Raw genomic sequence first — 22,268 nt, 5'->3', positions numbered from 1 at the left:
AAGCCCTTGAGCCAGGACGCCACTGTGACGCCCACACAGCGCCCAGAGTGGAAAACAAACAGGGTGGAGGCTGATTCCATGTGAGCTAACTCGTTCAGTCACTGTACGCTCCCCCAGCCGACCGGTTCTTCATCAAAAGCTGCTCCCCACAGGCCGGTGGAACATCTGGATGTGTCCCCTCCGCTCTGTCTGCACGGCTTTCATGTGGTGCTCAAAGGGACTGAGACACTCGACTCGACTCTCCGTCGTCCACTCCCATCTTTTTTTTTTTATTTTGAACTGCAAATTCCGCCATTGTTCCACAGGAGTGACTTGATCAAAGGCAACAGTTACCGGGAGGCAAATCGAGGGAATAAATATCAAAATAAAAGCATTAAAAAGTTGTTTTTAAAACATATTAAAACACACAGTGGCGCAGAGGTTTGTGCTCACAGCAAGAAGGTCATGGGTTTGATTCCGGGCCTGGGATCTTTCTGTGTGGAGTTTGCATGTTCTCCCTGTGTCTGCGTGGATTCTCTCCGGGTTCTCCGGCTTCCTCCCACACTCCAAAAACATGCATGTGAGGTCAATGTGTGGAAACTCTAAATTATGTCTATGTGAGCGCGAATGGTGGTTTGTCTTTGTTTGCCTCTATGTCGGCCTGTGGTGAACTGGCGACTTGTCCAGGGTGTCACCCTGCCTTCGCCCTATGACAGCTGGGAGAGGCTCCAACAGACCCCCGTGACCCTGAGCTCAGGAAGAAGGCGGTATTGAAAATGGATGGATGGATGATACTTTCATTGATATTGCCTCACAGTTATCACAATTTCCTGGGTTGGCACATTAACTAGCTCAGGGAGATGTCGCGCTACACTGCCTCCGGACCATTTACTTAGCATTAAGGAGGAAATCATGTTCTAATAGAATAACACATGGTGCCCTTAGCTTCCTGCATCCTTTTGATGGCGACTAATTTATTTCCATACTCCAGCATCAGAAGCGTGTGAGTAATCCTCAGGGGGGTGGGTTTTAACCCAAGTGCGAGGTAATCTCATAATCCTCTGTAATGTCGTAATGGTCCCTCTCGCGCTTATCTAAACTAAACTAACTTTCCCTGTGGAATTCAATTCAATCGCAGATAGGAAGAGCGAAGCACAAAGGGGAACCTGGCTAATGATGTCTGTGCTGCGGAACAATCTCATCTGCTGGTGCTCCTTGAAAGAATAATATTAACAGTCACATTTAAATAACAGTTTTCTTATAAAAAAAAGGAGGTAAAAAAAAAAAAATGCACATTTATGAAACTCCGAAAAAGTGGAAATTGTCGCAGTGCATAATTTACACAAGTCCTTCGGAGGAGAGCCATGTGTTGACTTTGGCGTAGAATCCTATTGGCTGGCCAAAGCTGCAGCCAAAGCAGGCGGCGACTGGATCGGCTGCAGAAACTCGGAGGTGAAGACGGCCTCGGCGTATTCCTCCACCACGTCCTGAAACTCTGCTGCCACTTCAGCCACAGCGTCTGACAGCAGCTCGTCTGCAAGGCTGCGGAGAGAAAAGCTTGAAATGTAAACGTGTAAAAAAAAACAACAACATATAATTGGAAAAGAAGTAGCTAAGGGTGAGGTGGCTCAGCAAAACATTTAGCTTAACGGTTGGTCTAGTGCATATAGGTGTCAAACTCTGGCCAGCGGGCCAAATATGGCCCGCAGTGTAATTATATTTGGCCCGCGAGGCAATATAAATCCGCTACTAGAGCTGGTTGCCGCTATTATGCACCACATTTAACTCCTAATACTACAAATCCCAGAATGCTCTGCAGGTATTTTGGTCAGTCTTGGCCCCCAGTGTATTTGAGTTTGACACCATGGCCTCTTACCAAACCAAATAAATGGCAATGAAATAAATGTGGATTACTTTCATTTTAATATTACACCATTAGAGTGAAAGTACAGACGATTAAAATAAAACACAAATGACATCCCTCACTAAATAATAGACTCTTTCCGCGTCTTTCCGACGCGCTAAATTAAAAATAAGCCCAAGAATAAGGTCTGTGTGATGGTGAACAACAGTGCATAACATGAATTAAGGAGCGGGTGTTTAACTATTTAGCCAACTAGTTGCCTAGTTGCCTGCATCCCATTTCAAACCATACGTAGAAAGATCAGTGGAGAGACACTATGAGTCAACACAACTCTTCAGCTTTGGGCCAAACACTCGTCCGCTGTGATCGCAGCACCTTCTCCTCGCCACTGTTTCAACAGATCTTCACATTTGGGGCCTTAAAAAGAAACGAAATGAAGAAAAACAGCGCACATGTATGCTGTGGCGGGTGCAGCAGCGAGATAAATTTGGCTGTTTTGATCAATATCTGGGTCAGCACACACACACAAGCACGGGATAACTAAAGGTGGCATACTTTCTTTCCACAACTGGGCCCAGAGAAACAGAAAATCTTTGGAGTTGGTGGTGCAACAAGCTGCGGCGAGACTACCTGCACCTATCAAGAATCGATGCAAGAGCACTTTGCGCTTAGCACGTCGAAATGGTGTCAAAGACAGCCACTGATCCATCGTTGTGGGCCGAAGGAAAAGACACGCGGAAACGCCGTTAATGGTTTCATGTTAGGTCCAAAGGCACCTTTGCTGCTCCACTTTACAAAAACCGGCATCGCAGCCGGTTTGCTCACATTGCAGCTCAGAGATCGAGTTCAGATAAACGGGCTGAGAAGAAAAACAAATGACAAAAAAGGCCAGGCAGAAGAAAAAGCTAAGACAAGATGTTAGCAATAAGCGCTACTCGAGGGATTACTGCAGCGAGGATGCAGACCACGGTGGCACTTTCATTGAAAGTCACATTAAAAGAACATACAATATGCTCTGCGGGCGACATTGTCTCACTTTGCTCCCGTGGTGTTTAGTTAAGCAGCGTGGTGCATGCGTTGGGGCTAGCTAGCCAACGAGGCAGCGACGTGCAGCTGATGTTGCACAGCGAAGATGCAACCGGCCGCCCTCCAAGCTTTTGCCCTCCCTCTCTAAATGCCTTCCGTGGGCTCTTCATTCGATGGATATGCGAGATAAATCCAAGGGATTGAGGAAACCTTTTATCTGGCCCAGCCTCAGTATCAGGATGCAGGATTCTGGAGTCTTAGGAAAAGAAAATATAGACTTGAAAGTGGGTATGATAGTATGGAAGCGATCTGCTGCCATACTAAAATAAAAATAAAAAAGAGGCGGGGGGGGGGCTGTGTATCACATATTTTCAACTAGGTTTCTCGTTTTTAACGAGATCATTTTCACATTTCTACATGAAACTATGACATTATTTCAGAAAAGTTTCACATCCTTCCGTGATCATTTTCACATTTTTGCGTTATAATATTCTTCTTATTTCACGATGCCGGATCATAGCTAACCTAAACGATGCATCTGCAAGGCACGATGGCTCTTTTGCACAATTTGATTAAACTGCACTTTTAAGTTTGTTTTGACTCATGGTGACATCCTGAACTTATTGAGCAGCGTCGATGAGACTAATATTCGTATGCGCACTCTGAAGAGGATTTTGAAATGCATGGTGTTGCGCCATTTGTAGGAGGAATGAATCTTGACTGTGGCAAATCCACATTTTGAGCCACGGCAAAGTAGCAGGAGCTCAATGGGACACACGCCAGTCCAGTTGGAGACACATAAAGACGAGTCTGGGTCTGGTACAGTGCTGTTTGTTGCCTTGTTTCATTGAGTTTTGTTTCGTTATCATGAAATAACATGAAAATGATCCAGTATAAATGTAAAACTTCGTTATCACAAAGTAAAATGATAATTTCATGTAAATACAGTGTAAGACAGTTTTGTGTTATTTTGTGACACTGAGCCCTTTCTTGCGAGTATTGCAACAATGCCCTTTCGTATGATGAATTTCAGACACGGCATAAATAGATGAGGGATTGAACAACGCGTGTTTTGTTACTAAATTCTCACCACTTTGCAATCAATCTGTTAGTCGAAAGACAGGCAGAGCTTCGAGGGGGGCTGGGGGGCTTTGCCTCGTAACAACGTAGGCCGCTCATTACCATGTCATCACACAGGCAGGTTTATTCTCCGTGGTAGACTGGTGTGTTGCCTCCGCGGACGTGTTCCCGCTCGGGCCGCCGAGATAATTGGGAGAGATTTTCTCTGCGCTGTGTCCTTATTTTACTCCGACGTCAAACAAGGGGGAGACGCGGCATAAGCCGCAGAGTTTAGGGAACAGTTTTACACACTGAATTCAAGCAAGAAGGAAATAGCGCTTCTGCAAATGAAACACACAGACCTGGGAAAAGCAGTTGAACGTGTGGACCGAGCGGCCGAGGGAGCCTTCCGCACAGCGACTTAGAAATTCTGTTAAACATGCTAATGTGCGAGTGGGTGGGTCGGGGGGGGGGGCCGGAGACACGCAGTGAAGAGCGACCTCTGCGCGAACCCTCTGCGTGACGAGCACTTCAGAGCGAAGTCTGTCAAACACAGCTGGAGACGTGGAGCGAGACCTCGAACAACAAAGCTGGCTTTTATGCAGCTGCGGTTACTAAAAAGCAGCAACAACAACAACAAAAACAAGCCGTGAGTGTGATGCTGCTGCTGATATGAAAGAGATTTTTCTGCGGTAATATGACCGGGAGCTAATTTAGCGATGTTTGATGGCACCGTCTTGTCATCCAGAGGGAAGAAATAAGCTACCTGGGTGCTATTTCTTATTGTGCTATATTCTATTTCACTACGTTACCTGTCGGCCACGGCCCAGGGATCGAAGCTGCCCACCGCCTCGTGCGACACGTCTCGCAGGTAGGCGTCGTACGCTGCCCTGTACCGCCGAATGCTTCCCAGCGTGCCGCTGGCCACCGAGATAGCCGCTCCCCTGCTCGGCTCGGCCGGACCCGGGAAGGTGGGCCTGGGCTGCCGTGCATCCTGGGATACCACCGCCACCTCCTCCTTCTCCTCCTCCTCCTCCTCTGCCGCCAGGCTGCTGTCAGAGGCCAAACTGTGCGTGAAGGAAACAGAAGAGGATGTCGAGAGGGGGTCAGCTTCCTTTTTTTTTCTGCCTCTCCCCCCCCGAGTGTCGTATGAACTGCCCGTGAAAGCTGTGAAGTGGACTGTTGTTTATTGGCGAGGAGGCCGCGGCGGAGTGCAGTCCGCCATCGACCGGATTCACTTACTGCGCCCCGATATGAACAGCGGGACGATAAATTTTCGGATCAGTATACAAGAGAGCTCTCTGCCGCCCCCCCCCGCACCCCCTGCACCGCCAGTGAGAAGGGGGGCTCAGCTGGGCACTGCCACACTGCGGCTGTATAATCCTCTCCTTTCTGACAAATCAGCCGGGCTCCTGCCACGGCCGGGCCGCCGCTGCGCTATATTTAGTGTGTGTGTGTGTGTGTATGTGTGTGTGTGTGTGTGTGTGTGTGTGTGTGTGTGTGTGTGTGTGTGTGCGTGTGTGCGTGCACGCGCGCGCTCCTGGAGCAAAGTGCCTTTCTATTGTGCTCCCCAGCCTCAGCTGAACTTGGTCTGTTATGGCTGTGAGGGGCGACGAAACCATAAGGTGGCCGTAAACACCAAGGCGGCACCACGGCGCGGTGATAAATTTCCACCCTCCCCGAAAAAAAACAACTTTATAGATCTCCAGAAAACAGGATATCTGGCGCTCTGTATGCGGCCTTTAAGCAAGATTGATGTGGAGAGGGGCGGGGAAAATGTGGTCTTAGAGGGCGGAACAGGCACCTGGAAGCAGCGGGCATGTACCGGAGCCCTTTGTGACGTCACAAAGGGCCAACTTTGACCGCAATGTGCCTTTACGCACCCTTTCTGAAAATTGGTGCAAGCAAAAGGAGTAAAAGATGAGAGTTTTCTCAACGTCAGAACACATTGGCAACCGTCACGTTTGTCTGGGACCTTGAAGTTGGCCTCCATTGAGAAAGTGCAATCTTATAAGCATCACAGTTGCCAAAAGTGAAGGTTCCACTTTAAATCTCACTTGCCCCAGGACGCCTTTCAGTCTTGGGGTGAGTGACTTTCTAAGACTAATGCCGTGCATCAGTCAGCCACAACACTAAAAAAAAAAGAAACCTCAGACGGACGAAGAGCTCGACGTCCTCATGGCGGGAACAAAGTGCTCGCGCCAAAACCCCGGGGCGCTGGCTGGGAATCACGTGGACGCCCTTTTTTCCCATGAAACCCACACAAACACAGTGCTTCCCAACGGCTACGATTTCTTGGCGCTTCCCAAGTTGCTCAACATGATTTGGAGCTGGTATATTTTGAGGACAGGTGGCTCTTTGTGTCGTGTGTCTGGTGCTGCTCCTGGCCGGGTTCTGTGGCGTGGCGGCTCGGTGCAGAGTGTGTAATGAGTGTGGGCTCAGCCTGGGGGGAGACGGGGGGGGGGGGGGGGGGTTCTTTTGTCTTGTCAAAAGTGTGTGCATCAGTTGCCATATAAAGACCCCAGTTCTCCCTTTTCTGTTGAATGACAAACTTTGGCAGATGGAGGAGCTTCATTTTCATTTGTCTGTTAGAACAATAATAGACAAAAAGTAACACAAAAGTTATTGCAGGTGGTATCTATCTATCTATCCATCCATCTATCCATCCATCCATCCATCCATCCATCCACTCATGCTTGTTTTTGTCCTTCATACCTGAGAGGACAGTTAAGCTTTATACATTGAGGCAGGAGAGCATGTAGACCAGCTTGATTAAATTAAAAACACAAACATACGCACGCACGCACACACACACACACGTACGTGCACGCACACACACAAAAGATGTACAATATTTCAGAGTGGGGCTCCGCACCATGGATATATGAGTCTTATCTGCTGCCAAACAGCTGTTTGCTAAAATAAAATCTTGTTATTGCTCAAATGAAGAATAAAGGCAGCTAAAATAATAAATTATGAATGTATTTTTTCCCCCGTGTTAAAATACCGGCGCAACATTAACAAAAAAATAAAAAATAATAATAATTCCCACAAACAAGAATCCAAAGCCCCTCCCCTCCCCTGCCTGGTTGTTAGGCTACGAGTCAACAGGAAGCCTAATGAGTCCCGACGGAGCCGCAAAGAACAGCCTGTGCACCTGTAAACAATAAAACGAGAGAGTTCTTTCCTATCTTTCAAAAAAATCCCACCCCCATCGGCGCCACCGCTCGAGTCCTCCGCTGAGAGCCTCGACGATCAGCACCTTAATTAAGCAGGGCGGTGAAAAGACATAATCAATAAAAGCCAAGCAGTGTTCCTATTAGTCATAAGAAAAAAATCAGAGGGGCCTCTTAGTCGTGTTTGTATTGATGTGTGTGTGTGTGTGTGTGTGTGTGTGTGTGTGTGTGTGTGTGTGTGTGTGTGTGTGTGTGTGTGTGTGTGTGTGTGGCACATGATTGCATGCATGACTGTGCTCCTGCCGAGGGCAGCGACCGGCGTGTCTCTCCGGGGCCTCGGAGATGTGGGCTGTAAACAACTAATCAGGGCTGAGCCGGCGCACACAACGATGTCTTTCCACATTTCACTCTTCCACAGCCCCGCTATTAAACGCCTCCTCCCTGCATCCATGCAGAGAGAAAAAAACAAAAACGATGAAAACAAACGTCTCAGAGTCTGTGCCTTGCGTAGGTTGCCTCTGTGCTTATTTTTGGCTACCGTTTGCAGTTATTTTCTTTCTTTCTTTTTTTTTTTTAATGTTATGAAACTAAAATACAAGATCACAGTTCACAGCGGCCGGAGAGATATATTAGGGAGTGAATTCCCACCACAGCCATGCACGACGACTCCAGAGCACGGATGTATTATAAGAACTGGATACCGGACTGGCAATATGGCGGGGTGCCGATTTTTTTCCAGTGGCCACTCGAGGTAATGCAGCCAAAAAAGAAATCCCATGGGCCCAAACAGCATTTTTCCCATAGACCTCGATACAAAAATAAACGCATTTAAAACAGCTGACAGGACGACTGTGACCTGAAAGGCGATCCATAGCGAATCTTTGAATTGTAGATTTTTCAGTTACGGTCTTTTAGTCATTTAAAAAAATGATAAAGGCTAGAAAATCACCAGAAAACTTTATAGCCAGCGTGACGTCACCACGTCTGGGGACCTGCTCGGAGTGGCAGATCCTTAACATTTGGGGAGGGAGATGAAGGTCGCACTCGTTTGCCACTGAAGAAAAACAATTTGACGTTTGTGAAATACGTTTGGCAAGTACATTTCACTCAATTGGCTAATCCACAAATCAAGACAGCCGCTTTAAGCCTCAACAACGTTTTCCCTTTCTCCCAGGGGCCGGCACTTACCCTGTGCTAATTGCTGCAAAAACTATTCATCATCTGCGACTGCGGCTGCAGCCCGAACGGGGACAAAAACCTGAGATTGTTCGGCACCGACGCAAAAGGCACCATCATTAAAACGCGGGCTGCTCTTCGCGGTCGCTAATGCCACTCGTGTCCTCGGGGCTGCACGTGGAAGAATAACTGTCAAGTGTCATTTCTCAATTACATGAGTTATCTGAGGCGTGACATTCAGATCCTATTGAATCCCGTGGAGGAACAACGCATTGTGACAGACGCACGCAGGAAGCAAACGGCTGGTGTCAGCGGTTTTGGCGAGTTCAAGTGCCAAAACCGCGAGTTTTGTGCCGCTAGTTTTAAGAGTGAAATCGCTCGAGATGTTTTGTTTTTACTCTTGGAAGAGGAAGCAGGAACTCGTACTTGACGCCTCTCTGTTAAAATGGCCCATTCTTTCCACAGCGCGGCGGCACAGTTAGCACAACGGTGGCTGACAGCAGCTCGTCCGATTATGCGCGCAGTTTGCGCCCCCCCCCCCCCGCGGGCCGCCTCCTTCAAAAAGGTGTCTAATAAGCAAAGTTTCTCTTCACTGTTGCGTCCAATGACTCCCGCGGCCCGACTTAATTAAGCTGGGCCAGGCGAAGCACCGAGGTAGGTGGGCTGTTGAGTGAGTGCGCTAACTTTTAACTTGGCTCCAGAAAGATCCATTGGAGAACTAATTTACGAGCTAAATGAATCAATAAAGTTTTTTTTAAGTGAGTCCTTTGAATACCAAAAAGGGAAATTTACGATAGGGGAGGATCAACGCTTTTACAGCCACTAGCTGATAAATTCAATATGATGAAATCATTGAACAATGTCCTCAAAACTGAATGCTAAAAGAAAATATATACACCCACAGCTCTGAGGAGGAGGCTGATGTATTGACAGTCCCTGCTTATTGTTTTTCCAATAACAAACACAGCTGCCCTTCATAAACAGAGCGGCCGTCATTACAAACCTAATCTGTCCCGCAGAGTGTTCCATTATTAGAAATCTTCCCACATCGAGCGGCTTCATTATTAGCCCGGGAAAATCTGCAGGAGCATTTAATTGAAAAGAGATTCCGTGCCGCAATGACGCGTGAGTCAGCAGACAGCGGCGCTGCACTCGTCCATCCGTCCGTCCGTCCGTCTGTCTGTCACTGGCAGTGATCTGTGAGAGGCCGCCACGGTCGGCGCACTGGAGGAAGCCTGCAGTCGCAGCCCTGCTCAGGAGTTCTGCAGAAAACCTGATGTGATAATGTCATGCAAGAGCATCAACTCCACATATTTTCCTTTTTATGAGTTTAAAGCATGTTGTACTTTGCTCATAGGCAGACCGTCATTATTTGCAATATTTAGGGCTTTGTTACAGGACGAAGCCTGTTTTTTTTGTTTGTTTTTTTTTTTATTAAATGCATTCATTTATGAGAATTGTTTCATCAGTTTGCACATTTACACTTTCTTCACCAAATTGTCTAGAAAAAAAAAATCTCCTGACCGAGTCGTGACAAAGGAAAAAAAAACGTTGACGTAGCTCAAGCGGGATGCCAACCGCGCAGTGACTGACTGATGATAAAAGCAGAGTTGGCGCGTCTGTCTCACTTTCAAGCCAGAGGGATACATGGAGTTTCTGAGCGAATGAGCTGGCAGCCCGCAAATGACTTATTCCCTTATTAAGAAGCGGGAAGGTTGGAAATAAAAAAAAAAAAAAAAAAAAGGCCAAGCACCCAATGCAATAAAGTGCTTGGACAGAGCTTTATGCTAGACCAGGGGTGGGCAAACTACGGTCCAGGGGCCATATGCAGCCCGCTAGACTTTCCAATCCGGCCCGCCAAACTTGTAGGAATTATCAATAGTCAGTATGTAATGAAATAGCTGCATTTCCTCAATTTTTTTCAGTGGTTTAACAGTCATTTCAATAAAGGCATTAAGGCAACATGTTTTCTACATATCCAACGCTGTATTTTTTTTCTCCTATGAGAAACCGGGCCCTCTGTCAAATTTCAGAACCCATTATGAGCCACCGGTCAAAAGGTTTGCCCACCCCTGTGCTAGACGGACGCATTCGGAAGGAGATCGGACGAGCCGCAGAGCGACGCGGGGCGACGTTTCAACTGAGGGAGCCTGTGGCGCCTTTGGTAGAAGAGGCTTCCTGCTGCCCTGTCTTGTCTGCAACTTGTGGCCCTTCCGCTCTCTTCCCTTCCTCCCCCATCGATCAGAAATGGTGCAGCCAGAGCCCAGGGGCAGCGGAGGGTCTCTGAGGAGTCTGCTGCCGGAGACAAAAATAGATAGCCGGTGCCCTGGGTTCCACAGCCACCAAGCGAGCTTTGTGGGATGATTAAGGTCTCCCCGGTGGGAGAGTGATTATAAGGCAGTGACGCATTAAGTTGTTGGGGAGGGCGTTGTAGCGTCGCATGAGTGTGAACAGTGTTCTGCTAAACTGCTTCCTACATTTCTCATGACGACGGCAAATTATCTATCGTTCCATACCGCCACGTTTCACGTCGCCAGATCTCCGCGCTCGCGGAAGGAAATACAACGCACCGTGAAATGCGCAGGAGGAAGAGAGTGCGCGGAGGATCCGAGCGGGAAACGAGAGCAGAGGAGGAGAAGAGGAGCTCACCCTGTCTCTACGGGGTTCTCAAGGACAATGTCGGCTGCAGAGGTCTGCTTCAGCACCGGCCTTGTGAGCCTAATTGGCTGAGGAGAAGCTGGCCCGGAGCCCAGATCGCGGCCCCAGGGTCCTGGGAAGAGCAGACAGGAGGGAGGGGGAGAGGAGGGAGGAGGGAAGGTTAGTGTGCGTCAGGAGTGACGGGGCGGAGCGCAGGGGCTGACAGATAAATAGACAGAGGGAAGAATAGGAGCGCCGTCAGAATGACAAGTGTGCATCTGGAGGAGACGGCGGCGGGATCATTAGGTGCGTCTCCATCATAAACCTGACGCAGACGGTCTGAATTGTAGATGCAGCTTCATTTGTGGGAGGAGCTTAAAAAACAAAACACACACAAAAAAAATGCAAATACTTTTCCCACTTCTAAAGGTCACGTGACATACAGTGACGACTCAAATTATATTCTTAAAACTTCAAGAGAACACAGTGGGCAGTGTGTTTGATGCTTTCAATTTGACAATCTTAAGTATTATTGTGAACAAAAAGTATGGCTGCGCCAGACAAACAACAAAAAAAATGCCAAAACTAAATTCTTGAACTTGCCCTGAAGGTGAGGTCAAGGCTTCTTAACAGAAAATATCACCCATTTTTCCCCACCACTGTATTTCTGGGTATTGTATATATATATGTTGTATGTAATTCTTCTATTTCTTAGGAAGGAGTTGAGAAATACAGCTGTGTATCAAGACCTCGAAGGAAAAATGAGGGCCTGGCAAATATCACACTTAAAATAAAAGTCTCTCCGACACGGGTATCTATCAGGAAAAAAAACCCTGCAAAAGTAGCGGAGGGAGGGGGGGAGAAGTGAAATAGAATTTAAGGACTTTGACTTCACGGATGACAAACTCGACCACATTCAGAACAGCAATGACGATGTTCCTTTGGATGAGTGACTGCAAGAGGAGTAAACAGTTTTGTTTTTTGTTGCACAACGCCGCTCAGTGCAAACACAGTCATTTTGATTTATTTCTTTGCATCAACATTTAGAAAATATTTGCTTTAGGGTGAATGTGTAACGGAGGTGGCAGCCATTTATCCCAACACGCACTCGGAGGATGTTTACCCCAGCGGTTGTTTTACCTGCTGCTCCTGCTCGCTCCCAGTACAGAGGGTCTGAGTAGCATATGGAAGCGTTCCTTTTCCTCACTTCCTCCTGATCCCTCTGCACAGACAAAAAAAAAAAAAAAGAGACACACACGTCTCAGTCCGCTATTGACAACCAGCCCGGAGCGAAGCACATCAGAAAAAGAGCTTAAAGGTCAAAAAAACAGACAAAGAAAAAAAAAAAAAACGGACACCGAATCGGTAAACACAGCTGGACCGCGGCCGACTGAAAATAACAACCGATCCATGGTGCCCTTTTCGATTTGGCGCCGACCTTCTCGGGGGCGAGGCGCTCACCTGTATCTCCTCCATGTGGCGCAGCATGCTTTGCAGGGTCAGGGTCTGCAACAAGCTGTGATCAGACCCGTCCTCTAATTTAAAGTTGGAGGGTGAGTCTGGAACTTGCGCTGCCGCCGCCGCTGCTGCTGCTGCTGCTGCAGCAGCGTCCTCCAGTAAATTTTCCAGCTGGGCCTCGTTCAGCCGCGCGACACCGCCCACAGCCTTGAGGAGACAACATCACCCGTCAGACATAGGAGAGGTATCAGGGCACTGGAAGATGATCATGCAGCTGTTAATTTGAGTTGTTTATCCGACATGAATAAATTCTACTGCCGTCTACCCTCTCGGCAGGTCCCAGCTGAAGCCGATCCCTCGGTGGAGAGAAGAACCTGTTCTGTGATTCGCCGATCAGCTGCGTCAGGGAGAGGAAAGCAGAGTGAGCATCTACCAGTGTTGGGAAGATTACTGTTATCATTACGTGCTGTGAGCGGTGCTACAGTATATAAATAAACTCTTACTTACTTTCTTATGTAACTGCTTACAATTACAAGTGACCCCCTCAAACATGTAATAGTAGTAAAACAATTTCAATATCATACAAAGTAACGTAATTAATTACACTTGATTACATTTTGATTACTTCTCTAAACTTTGAAGAAAGGTTCTCAGCTGTTTACACCTGACGGTGTTGAGCCTCCAGCTGCACTCTAAACAGATGTGAGACGTCAGACGCGTCTTGAGGTTCGACACGGACATTTTGGAGGTTGACAACATCTTTGCGGCAGGCAAACCTGATCGGTGCAATTTTTCTTTTGTACTTTCAGCACTGTGACGTGTTTTCAAATCGACATTGTTGAAAATCAATCGCTCAGACGACGCTTCAGAGAGAGGGAGAGAATTCAACAGGCGGGCGAGTTGGTAGGGGGCGCTGCAATTTCGATCTTGACAGGAGAACCAATCAAATGCATCGGTATAGTGTCAAATTTTCATCCGTGGAGGGGAACAGAAAAGGACAGTGCTCGTGCAAAGCCAGTGCACGAGAAAACCATGCAAAGCAAAAAATAAAAAATAAATAAAAAATAAAAAATAAAAAATAAAAATAAAAATTATTAAAAAGCCTTTTTTGCAGAAATTGGCCAGATGTAATTCAAATTGTAATCATGAATATTTCCATGAGTAACTGTAATGTAATTACATATTTTTCCCAGTGATGTAACTGATTACAGTTATCTTTATTTTGTAATCAAATTACATAACAAGGTTATATGTGACCTGTTACTCCCCAGCACTGCTATCTACTAAATCAATTCAAACCAGACACCGTATTTCAACGAGAGATGAGTTGCGCAGCGCTGGCCGTGAACCTCATACCTGCGGCTCGCCCACGTGAGGCGGTGTCCTCTCTCCGGCCTGCCACTCGGCCCTCTCAGCCCACCGCGTTTGAGACCTGCGAGTGGAGAAACACACCCACACGAGCAGAGCTGTCAGAGGGGAGTTTCTCTTGTCTGAGCAGGCGGAACAGAGAAGGCGACTGGCGTGTCCAAGCAGCCATTAACCAGGGAGGAGCAAGTCTGCCAAAACCTGGAAGCTACTCAGGGTACAGAGCGCTGAGCGCCAAGCGGTGACGGGAGGCGAAAGAATGATGAGTTGGAGAAAAACAGCCCGGACACACCGAGGCTGACAAGCCAGGTGGAATGTTTCCAAAAATGTGTTGGGTTTTTGATGCATCCATATACTGGAGGAGATGATAAAACAAATATTGGAGAGGAGGCAAGATGTGGGAGCTGAGTGAACAAACCCTAGACATTTAAAGTGGGAGAATCAGATTTTGTACTGCCAGCTGAGCGTGTGGGTAACAGGTCAATGCTTCCTGTTGGCGCAAGCCTGCCGTCACTCTATGCAGAGTCTTTTAAAGTAAAAGTTTTGCCTCGTCCACCTGGAGAGAAGATTAGAGGGATTCCTTAAAACTAAATCTGATTGAAAATTATTCAGATTGGAGCATTCCAGGATTGATTAGTGATGTTTCACAATTGTTATACTGCGGATTTCTAGACAATTAAATTAAAGTTTTATTGTGTTCCTATATGTATAAGTAAAGCAACTTAAGTATCAAATTGCATTGCTGGAAATGATTATTAAACCTTTTGAAATAATAACAATTTCCAAACATTTTTGATTAAGCTTTTCTGTGAAGTTAGTGTGAAGTTTGTCTGAATAACATTAAAAACAATTTGTACAAGAATTCCAATAGACCCATATAGAAGATAAAAAAGAAAATTGCTGTTTGGCCACGCAACAAAACCATTTGCCACCGTTGTTATCAAAGCAGCTGGTTGTACCTTTGCGAAAAACTGAAAAACTGAAGGGAGAAAAAAAAAAAAACTGAACGCAGTGGAATGTAATTAGAGCTGCATGAAATAAATGTGAACCACCACAATGCAGCAGCATGCGCTGGCTGGGAGCCTCCGTCCATTTATTTCACGTTAGTTTAGTTGCTATTCTCCTTGACTGAGTGTTTGGGGGTGGGGGGGGGGCGGGGGGGGGCAATCAGGAGCCGTACAGTGGTGAGAGACATGAAAATATATCCTGCTTGAGAAGCAAACCATTCAGCTCAGCAAATACATGGGTAAATATATCTGAACCTGGAGCTTGCTTATTTACAATGAGGCAGCTGTAGCCACTAAACTGAACCTCTTCCTGCATCTCCAGCTCCTCCTGAATACAACTGCTACTTACGGTTGTCTTGAGTTCCCCTTGTGAGGTTCTTCTGACCAAATCGAGATCAAGTTTTGACTGCCGATGTAATTGTTGAGTCAAATTTGAGATCTGACTTACTGACCTCCTCTACATGTCACGGCAGAGGGAACTGTTCATAAATCCTCTGAATTTGTTACATGTATCCATGTGGTTAAAGAGCCCGCAGGAAGCTTGAAGCAGGAAACTTGGGACAGTAACTGGACGGTTCTTCTGCTTTTTCAAGCCGATGCAACGAGGTAGCTCCAGATCTAGGTCATCCATTTGCGCGAGGCGTGCCATTAGCTGCATGTCGCCACCCTGTAGCGAGCCACCACAGGCAGTGGCGTGTAGCTAAGGTCTTTATTTTTAAACCAGCCGAACATGCTCACATGATTAATTATACATAAAACTACATAGATCAAAAGAAGTCAAATATGGAACTTAAATATTCGCCACGCCACGATGGGAAAATGAGACTAAAACAAGATCAAAGACAGACCTAAGATAGAAAAACAATATTGGAGCCAATATGTAATATATCAGCATATATACTGATATCAGCCAGGTTCCAGCAAAATTATGGCATTGACTTTGACAAAATACACTGAGGGTGTTTTCTCAACAGCTGCACAAGTGATGTTGGAATTCTAACTTTTAACTCATGGTGTTTATCTTTCAAGCCAACTACGAATTCATGTAATCTTTAACTTTCATTTTTCAACACAACCAGCTGCTGCAAAAGGTTGTAATCTCTGCATAAAACATACCACGTATTAATGATTCATTTTGGAGGGACTTAACAAGTAGCGAGCGGCTCTACTTTCTTCACCCTATGCAATAGTTTTGCATTACCTCAACGTTTGAATGCGTTCCGTGTCCTCTTTAGTCAGCCGGTTGAGCTCTTTCAGCCTCATCATCGTCATCTTGTCCAGCCAGGCTTTTCTGTTGCGTGGTTTGTTATCGTGGAGAGAAGCAGAGAGATCGATTCAGCGTTCGGCACACGCATGCTCCTTTTTATCCTTATCCGTACAAATCTGGCTGCTAGACCCACAGTAATTGCGAGGCACAATGGTAGCAATTAAAACTCGATTAAAGAGAAACATACATGTAGAGCACTTCAATTCACAAGTGGTTTTACAGTAGTGGAAACAGGAGAGCAATTAATCTCTCACGGGGTGGGAAAAAAATGGCCTCAATCTAGTGGGCACCAAGATTAATTTATTAGGGGGAATTAACATTGACTTGCAATCAAAGTAATGCCTGTGGCTCTCTGCAAGTGGGGTCTACCACACTGGTTGGAAACAACTCCCTGAACACAATTACTTTGCCTCAGATCCATCTGTTTTACTTTGGTCTTTTGGCTGAAAAAAATGAGATAATGTGATAATCGTGTAACTATACTCAGGAGAGGGAATCTTAAATGTATCTCATGCGTAGAAGACAGAAGAAGAAGATAATCGCCACCTTAATGCTTCTTTCTGAGCCTTTTTCTCGGACTCTGAGCTCAAGGCCACGGGCTCCTCTGCCGAGCCATGGGCCACCTTCTGCTTGGGAGGGCTGGTGGAGCACTTGGCAGGGGAGAAGAGACAGCGAGGCTCAGCTTGACACCTTTGGGTCGAACTGTGGGCAGAATACAAGAATAACTTGCAAAAGCATTGCGTTTTTTAATAAATATTCATCTGTTTAACTGCTGCAACGTATCTGTGATGTTTAGTTTCAGGCTAAATTCCTCATTACTCCGTTGACTTGGCAAGCAATTATAAATTATATCATCAATATGTAACATTCTGTAGCTGAAAGTAATTGATAATAATTACAAATAATGGCTAGCTAGTTTTTCTGCTTTTTTTTTTCAATGTTTATTTTTGTGAAAAGCTGACAAAACCTTCAACATTCAAGGAGCAAAAACATGACCTCCAAGACTAAAAAATGTTGTGAATGAAAATGTTCAATTTAACTTTTATTCTAAATGTTACAAGACATTAGTAAGACAGTAATTTTTTGAGAAAGATTGTTTCTGCAATACAAAAACAGATAATGTTTTACTTCCTGGAGAATACTAGCTTCTCTGAATGAGCAGGTTTTAGCTACATCTAGTGTTAACTTACAATTACACTGTCAATCACTTCAACAATGCAAACCTTATGGCATGGCTTTTTTTTATTAACACTTGGAAGGAACTGAGACTTTAAAACCGGGTTTTAACTGAACCGGTGTTGGGTGCAAAGACATGAAAGACGCACCTGCGCGGTGGAGAGGCGAGAGGGGATGCAGGCACCCAGGGGACGCAGTGCTCCTTTTGTGGGACTTGGTTCACTCTCAGCTGAGAAGAGACAGTGGGCTGCTGGAAACCTGCATCTCGGTTCTGATTGCACAAAGAAAGAAAGACATTTTTAAAAACATTTTCAGAGGCTTTTTCCTTAAAACACAATGTTGAATCCAGCAAGATAGAGAATCACAGGTATGTGGAAGATAAATTGTGACATGAAAAAAAACAAATGCAGGTGTTAGATAATCCAGGTTCCTACTGAGATCTCAGCTTTCAATACCAAAGGAAAAGCATTAACTGCAATAAAACCCGTGAGATTATTTCAAATACATCAAACAGTAACACAATTAGGCACAATCAGTCCGTTAATCAATACAGTCAAAGTCAGAGACGAGCACCTTGATTGAAACGTCAGCTCTGCTCTCCACGGAACGAAAGGCCCCTCCTTTTCTGCGCGCGGCGACAGGCTGAGGATGCAGCGCCCTCTGTTGGGCAAACCTCGGCAGAGCGACCTTTTGTTTCCTGGCGGTCTTGCTCTTCTCTGCTGAGGACACAAATCCCCAAAAAATATTGGAAAAAAAAACCCCACCAATAGATACACTGCTGAGTGGAAGACTAAAATAACTGTTTGGTTCCGCAACAGAAGAAGCTTACGACTGAGCAACAAGATTAGCACACAGCTACTGTGCATCAGCTCATGTGTGCTTCGACGTTCCAAACAGAGTGACATTTATCTCATGTTGACTTTGGTAATTAAGTCTGTGATTTCTCGTGGTTGACTGTTGCCTCCTTTGGTTCACTATAGCCACACGCCAAACACATTGTTCATTCGTAATGTTATGAAGATCAATTAAAGGGCACTTGCAGCTTTATCGCATGCGGTGCATCTCTTCTATGTATCCTGCCACTGCCCCAAGAGCGAAAGACTGACAGCAAAACGAATTAGACACCCGCCTCTGAATCAGTTACAACCAAATTCGTTTTACAAAGTCCGGAGACCATCGTGTTATTTATCAGTTATCAACCTAAAAGGTGCTGACTTGATTGGTGGCAGACGGAAGTGTTAAAAATAGAAACGGCTCTCAACCAAAAAGCTGGGTCTCTGCCGACCGCTCGGCGAGCAGAACGCAGGCTTAAGTTTGTTTCCAGGGAGCTTTAGACGCGGTGACGGCTCCCCCGTAGGTGTTTGTGTCGTCTTTTTCCCACAAGATGGCCCTTAGCGCAGCAGGAGCCAGCAGGAGATAACAGGAGATAACCGTCCACAAGACCGAACAGCAGGGGATTGAGGAAGAGGGCTCTGCACTTCACTTCCTGTTTTCCCATCGGCCCCTCGTGGCTTTCATATCAGCTTGGTTGTGCCATCTGAGCACAGCAGGAAGCCTCAGTACCACTGCCAAAAAAACCCTGAGGTGGTTTCCAGCTTTATTAAAGAGCAAATGTCTTCGTGAAAAAAAAGGGGGGCAAAGAGAATCTAGTCGTTATGCATATAGCAGTGACTGCTTCACTTGTTGGAATGACAGCGGGTGCACGTGTTGTGTTTAAACTGAGACCACGTCACATCTCACCGCGGACAGCTCGTTTTGCTTGTGCGGGTTTCTGAAGCGGCTGACCGGACGACGTGCTGGGACCCTTGGGTGCTCTCGTTGGCGACAAGCTGGGCTGAGAGGACCTGGGCCGTGGAGAACATGCTCGGGCCTGCAGCTGTTTTTCAAGAATCTGTTTACTGTGGGCGGAGTCCAAGGTCTTGGAACAGGAGAGTCAAAGGAGATGAAAACAAATGATTACACACAAAAAAAAGTGCATTTGAGAACAAAAACACAAACACGAGGTGATCCAAAATAACACAAGCAGAGAACATTTTAATGTTCACAGGATACTGTGTGGCTCTATCACACGTAAGTACAAATGAATGATAATTCAATGAACTCTGATCACAGAAGTTTTGTAGATACAATTAAACAAATGGCTGCAAGTTAAAGACTCATCATAAGAAGGGCCAGCAGCGTTTAATGAATATAATATACGTATTCATGATTAAGAAATACTGTTAATTAAACAAATTAAATTGCGGGAATTTAGGTCATTAAAGGCATCCAGGCAACATGACTGACAAGATTAATTGACATTACTGCTTAATCATCAAAAATTATTTTTGTTGTCTGAAATTAAAAAATATTATTGTTCTCAAAGTAAATTAAATACCACATAAAGTTAGATATTCATCTTTAGGTCTTTTCAGGCATTTTATTCCATGACAATTACAGCAGTGGAGCAGTTTATGGAGAAAAATGTAAAAACATTAGGGGGGGGGGGGGGAATCATCTGACATTTAAAAAAAAAAAAAAACAATGCCAGAATGCTTCTTTTTCATATTAATTGTAACTTACCTCCAGGTTCTGCAGGATTCCGAGCACTGTGTCAGGCACCGCTGACCCATTCTCAGCCTCCACCTTCGCAGAGCATATAGAGAGCTGACGAATCAGCTGGCCCAGCTCTTTGTAGGATGGCGGCAACTTGCCACCAGAAATATCTGAAAGCTGGTGGATGACGACCTGTAAAGCTCTCAGTGTCCCACGATGGGCGGCTGCAAGTCTGTTCACTGCAATGGACTGAAATAAATAGGGATAAATAGTTGATGACTTTACAGTGGAGTATTACAGTGGTTTCTCTTGGAAAACTACTGCATCAGGATATTTTATTTGAACTAAAATGAAATTACCTTGAGACTTAACAATGCGGTAAAACAGCTAAATCTAAAAAATGTAAATACATTTCACCATTATCATTATCTATATCAACATTTGAAAAAAATTAATTATGATTGTTTTACTGTGAAAAAATAAAAATATCGCATGAGATACAGAAAACATACCTTCTTAGTGTCCCATGTTTTCTGGTATCTGAACATTTCCATATCTTCCTGTATCTTTTTTACCTATACAGATTTATATTTACATAGGGAAATGTGAGAGCAGAAATTTGTCAATTTGAATGATAACCTGTGACTGAAGCTGACACACAGCATGCCAATAGCAGATGACTTGATTTTGTACCTGCTGCTGAAGAACATAGATGATTCGAGACGAGCGGGCTGCCTGCTTCTCTCTGCGTAATTCCAACTTCTTTTCCTCGTCAGGTTCCAATGGCTCCTCTACTATCTCTCCTGCTGTTTGATTAGTTATTATCCTTAATAATCACCTCCAACATAACACCACGTATCATGTGCGCTGATTAAAGTCGGCGTCATTTTTTCCATTTTTATGTGTCTTACCTCTGCAGGCTAGCTCTTCCACCTTCTGAACAAACACTTTCAGCTCATTTTGCAGCTTGATGAGCTCCCAACTTAAAGAAGTCTTTCCCTGCCGTGGGCCAAGGTCTTTGGTGGGAAGTGAATGGCCATTCGGATGCTTCGTAGAATGGAATTTTGGGTTGTTACGTGTTGTTAGTGCAGATGGTTTGGTTCCCGGTCTACTTCTCAGACCTGATGTCTTTAATTGCGTCTGAACTGGAGAAGTTGCAGGGCCCTGTAGTTAAAGGAAACAATTTATTTCAGTCATTGACAAAAGAAAGCGGTAATCATTGCATTGTTAGGAGCTAACTTTAAAACAATTCCGTTCACTAACCTCATCAGGTACCCGAAATTCTACAGCACTAGCCTCAAGAGCAGAGGTCTCCTGAGGAGCTCTGTCTGGGGATTTAGCGAGTAATTTGAGGCGCCGATGTCTCATGTCCCTCTTGGCCAGCTTAACCGCCACCTGCAGTCTCTCCTCAGAGAGAGCCGTAAAGCTGATGGAGCTTCCAGGACTTTTTACATTCTCTCGATCCTCCGATGGTGGCGGTGGACGCAGCCGCTCAATCACGATGGGGGCCGGCAGGGGGACATGGCTGGCTCGGTTACGGGCACTTGCAGGGATGGCGTCATTAAACAATAGCTATGGTGCATAATAATAATAATAATTAAAAAAAAATCATCATCATCATCATCAACAACATACTAAAACAGTAAAAACACTATCAATTATAGTTAAACTGGGGGGGGGGGGGGGGGGGGGGGCACTTGCACAACGCTGAGAATCATTTGTGGCTTAACCGACATATTTAAATGTTTCCTCAACTTTCTTTAATTTAACTTAACAAAAGGTCCTAAACTTAACTGAAGTTGGGAAAATGCAATGCACTGAATCTGATGTTTGTTTGTTTTTGTAGAAACTCACAGACAAGTTATTTAAACTGGTGGTTGTTAAAGTATTCCAAGGAAGTGACGTTTTGGTACATAGATTAATAATACAACAATGAAGCTACACGGTTGCAAGTTATTAATATGCCGTCATACCACCGCCGAAACATTTTTAACAAATAAGTGGCTGACTGAGACAGAGTCTCAGGAATTAGCCTGTGTTGTTTACCTTTGTTTGGAACATCCCAGAGGTCAGTTTTGTTCATTAACTATTATTAACGTTAGACGTTAACATGTAAATTAACCTGTGAAACTTTCTAGTACAAAATATTAACCAAACGTTTTCCAAATAAGCTCAGTTTCATATACAAACATGATACCAAGCAATTCATGCTAAAGGAAGCTAGCAGTACTAAATCTCAACTTTCCGTCAAGTTAATCCCAGCAACATATTTTAACGCTCTCCTGGTCCTTTTTCCGACATGTGGCAAAATTATCACTTAACTATGAACACAGCTCCTCGGGCAAAATGTTAATGAAAATATAACGCGTGATAAAAACTAGTGGACTTCTGCTCTAGATACTTCACAGTTTGAAACGCCGCCATGACAACAATAAGACGTCACTGCTGGGCGGTAATAGTCTTATAGTACGGATCGTCAGAACAGTCAAAAAATACAAAACCGCGTTTAGATAGATACCTCGTAAAATGATACCCAAAGTAAT

The 22,268-nt window shown here is 45.2% G+C and overlaps 1 protein-coding gene across 1 annotated transcript; it reads right to left on the bottom strand.

Annotated features, from left to right (window-relative positions):
- Positions 1–239: 239 nt before the first annotated feature.
- Positions 240–22,162, bottom strand: kiaa0753 (KIAA0753 ortholog). The gene is made up of 18 exons (XM_076035766.1): positions 21,772–22,162; positions 20,989–21,297; positions 20,637–20,889; positions 20,419–20,531; positions 20,238–20,300; positions 19,753–19,974; positions 18,931–19,108; positions 17,764–17,909; positions 17,340–17,461; positions 16,561–16,716; positions 15,949–16,038; positions 13,732–13,912; positions 12,701–12,772; positions 12,379–12,582; positions 12,058–12,139; positions 10,930–11,050; positions 4,741–4,995; positions 240–1,521 (listed from the first exon to the last, which is right to left on the bottom strand). Exons 1-18 carry the CDS (start codon positions 21,784–21,786, stop codon positions 1,368–1,370), a joined length of 2,736 nt encoding a protein of 911 aa, XP_075891881.1. The 5' UTR covers positions 21,787–22,162; the 3' UTR covers positions 240–1,367.
- Positions 22,163–22,268: the final 106 nt, after the last annotated feature.

Source organism: Nelusetta ayraudi, unplaced genomic scaffold, assembly GCF_046127955.1.
Source record: "Nelusetta ayraudi isolate G7.1 ecotype Tasmania unplaced genomic scaffold, CSIRO-AGI_Nayr_v1 ptg000048l, whole genome shotgun sequence".
Classification (NCBI taxonomy): Eukaryota; Metazoa; Chordata; class Actinopteri; order Tetraodontiformes; family Monacanthidae; genus Nelusetta; species Nelusetta ayraudi.
This window is presented reverse-complemented; position numbering and strand designations above follow the sequence as displayed.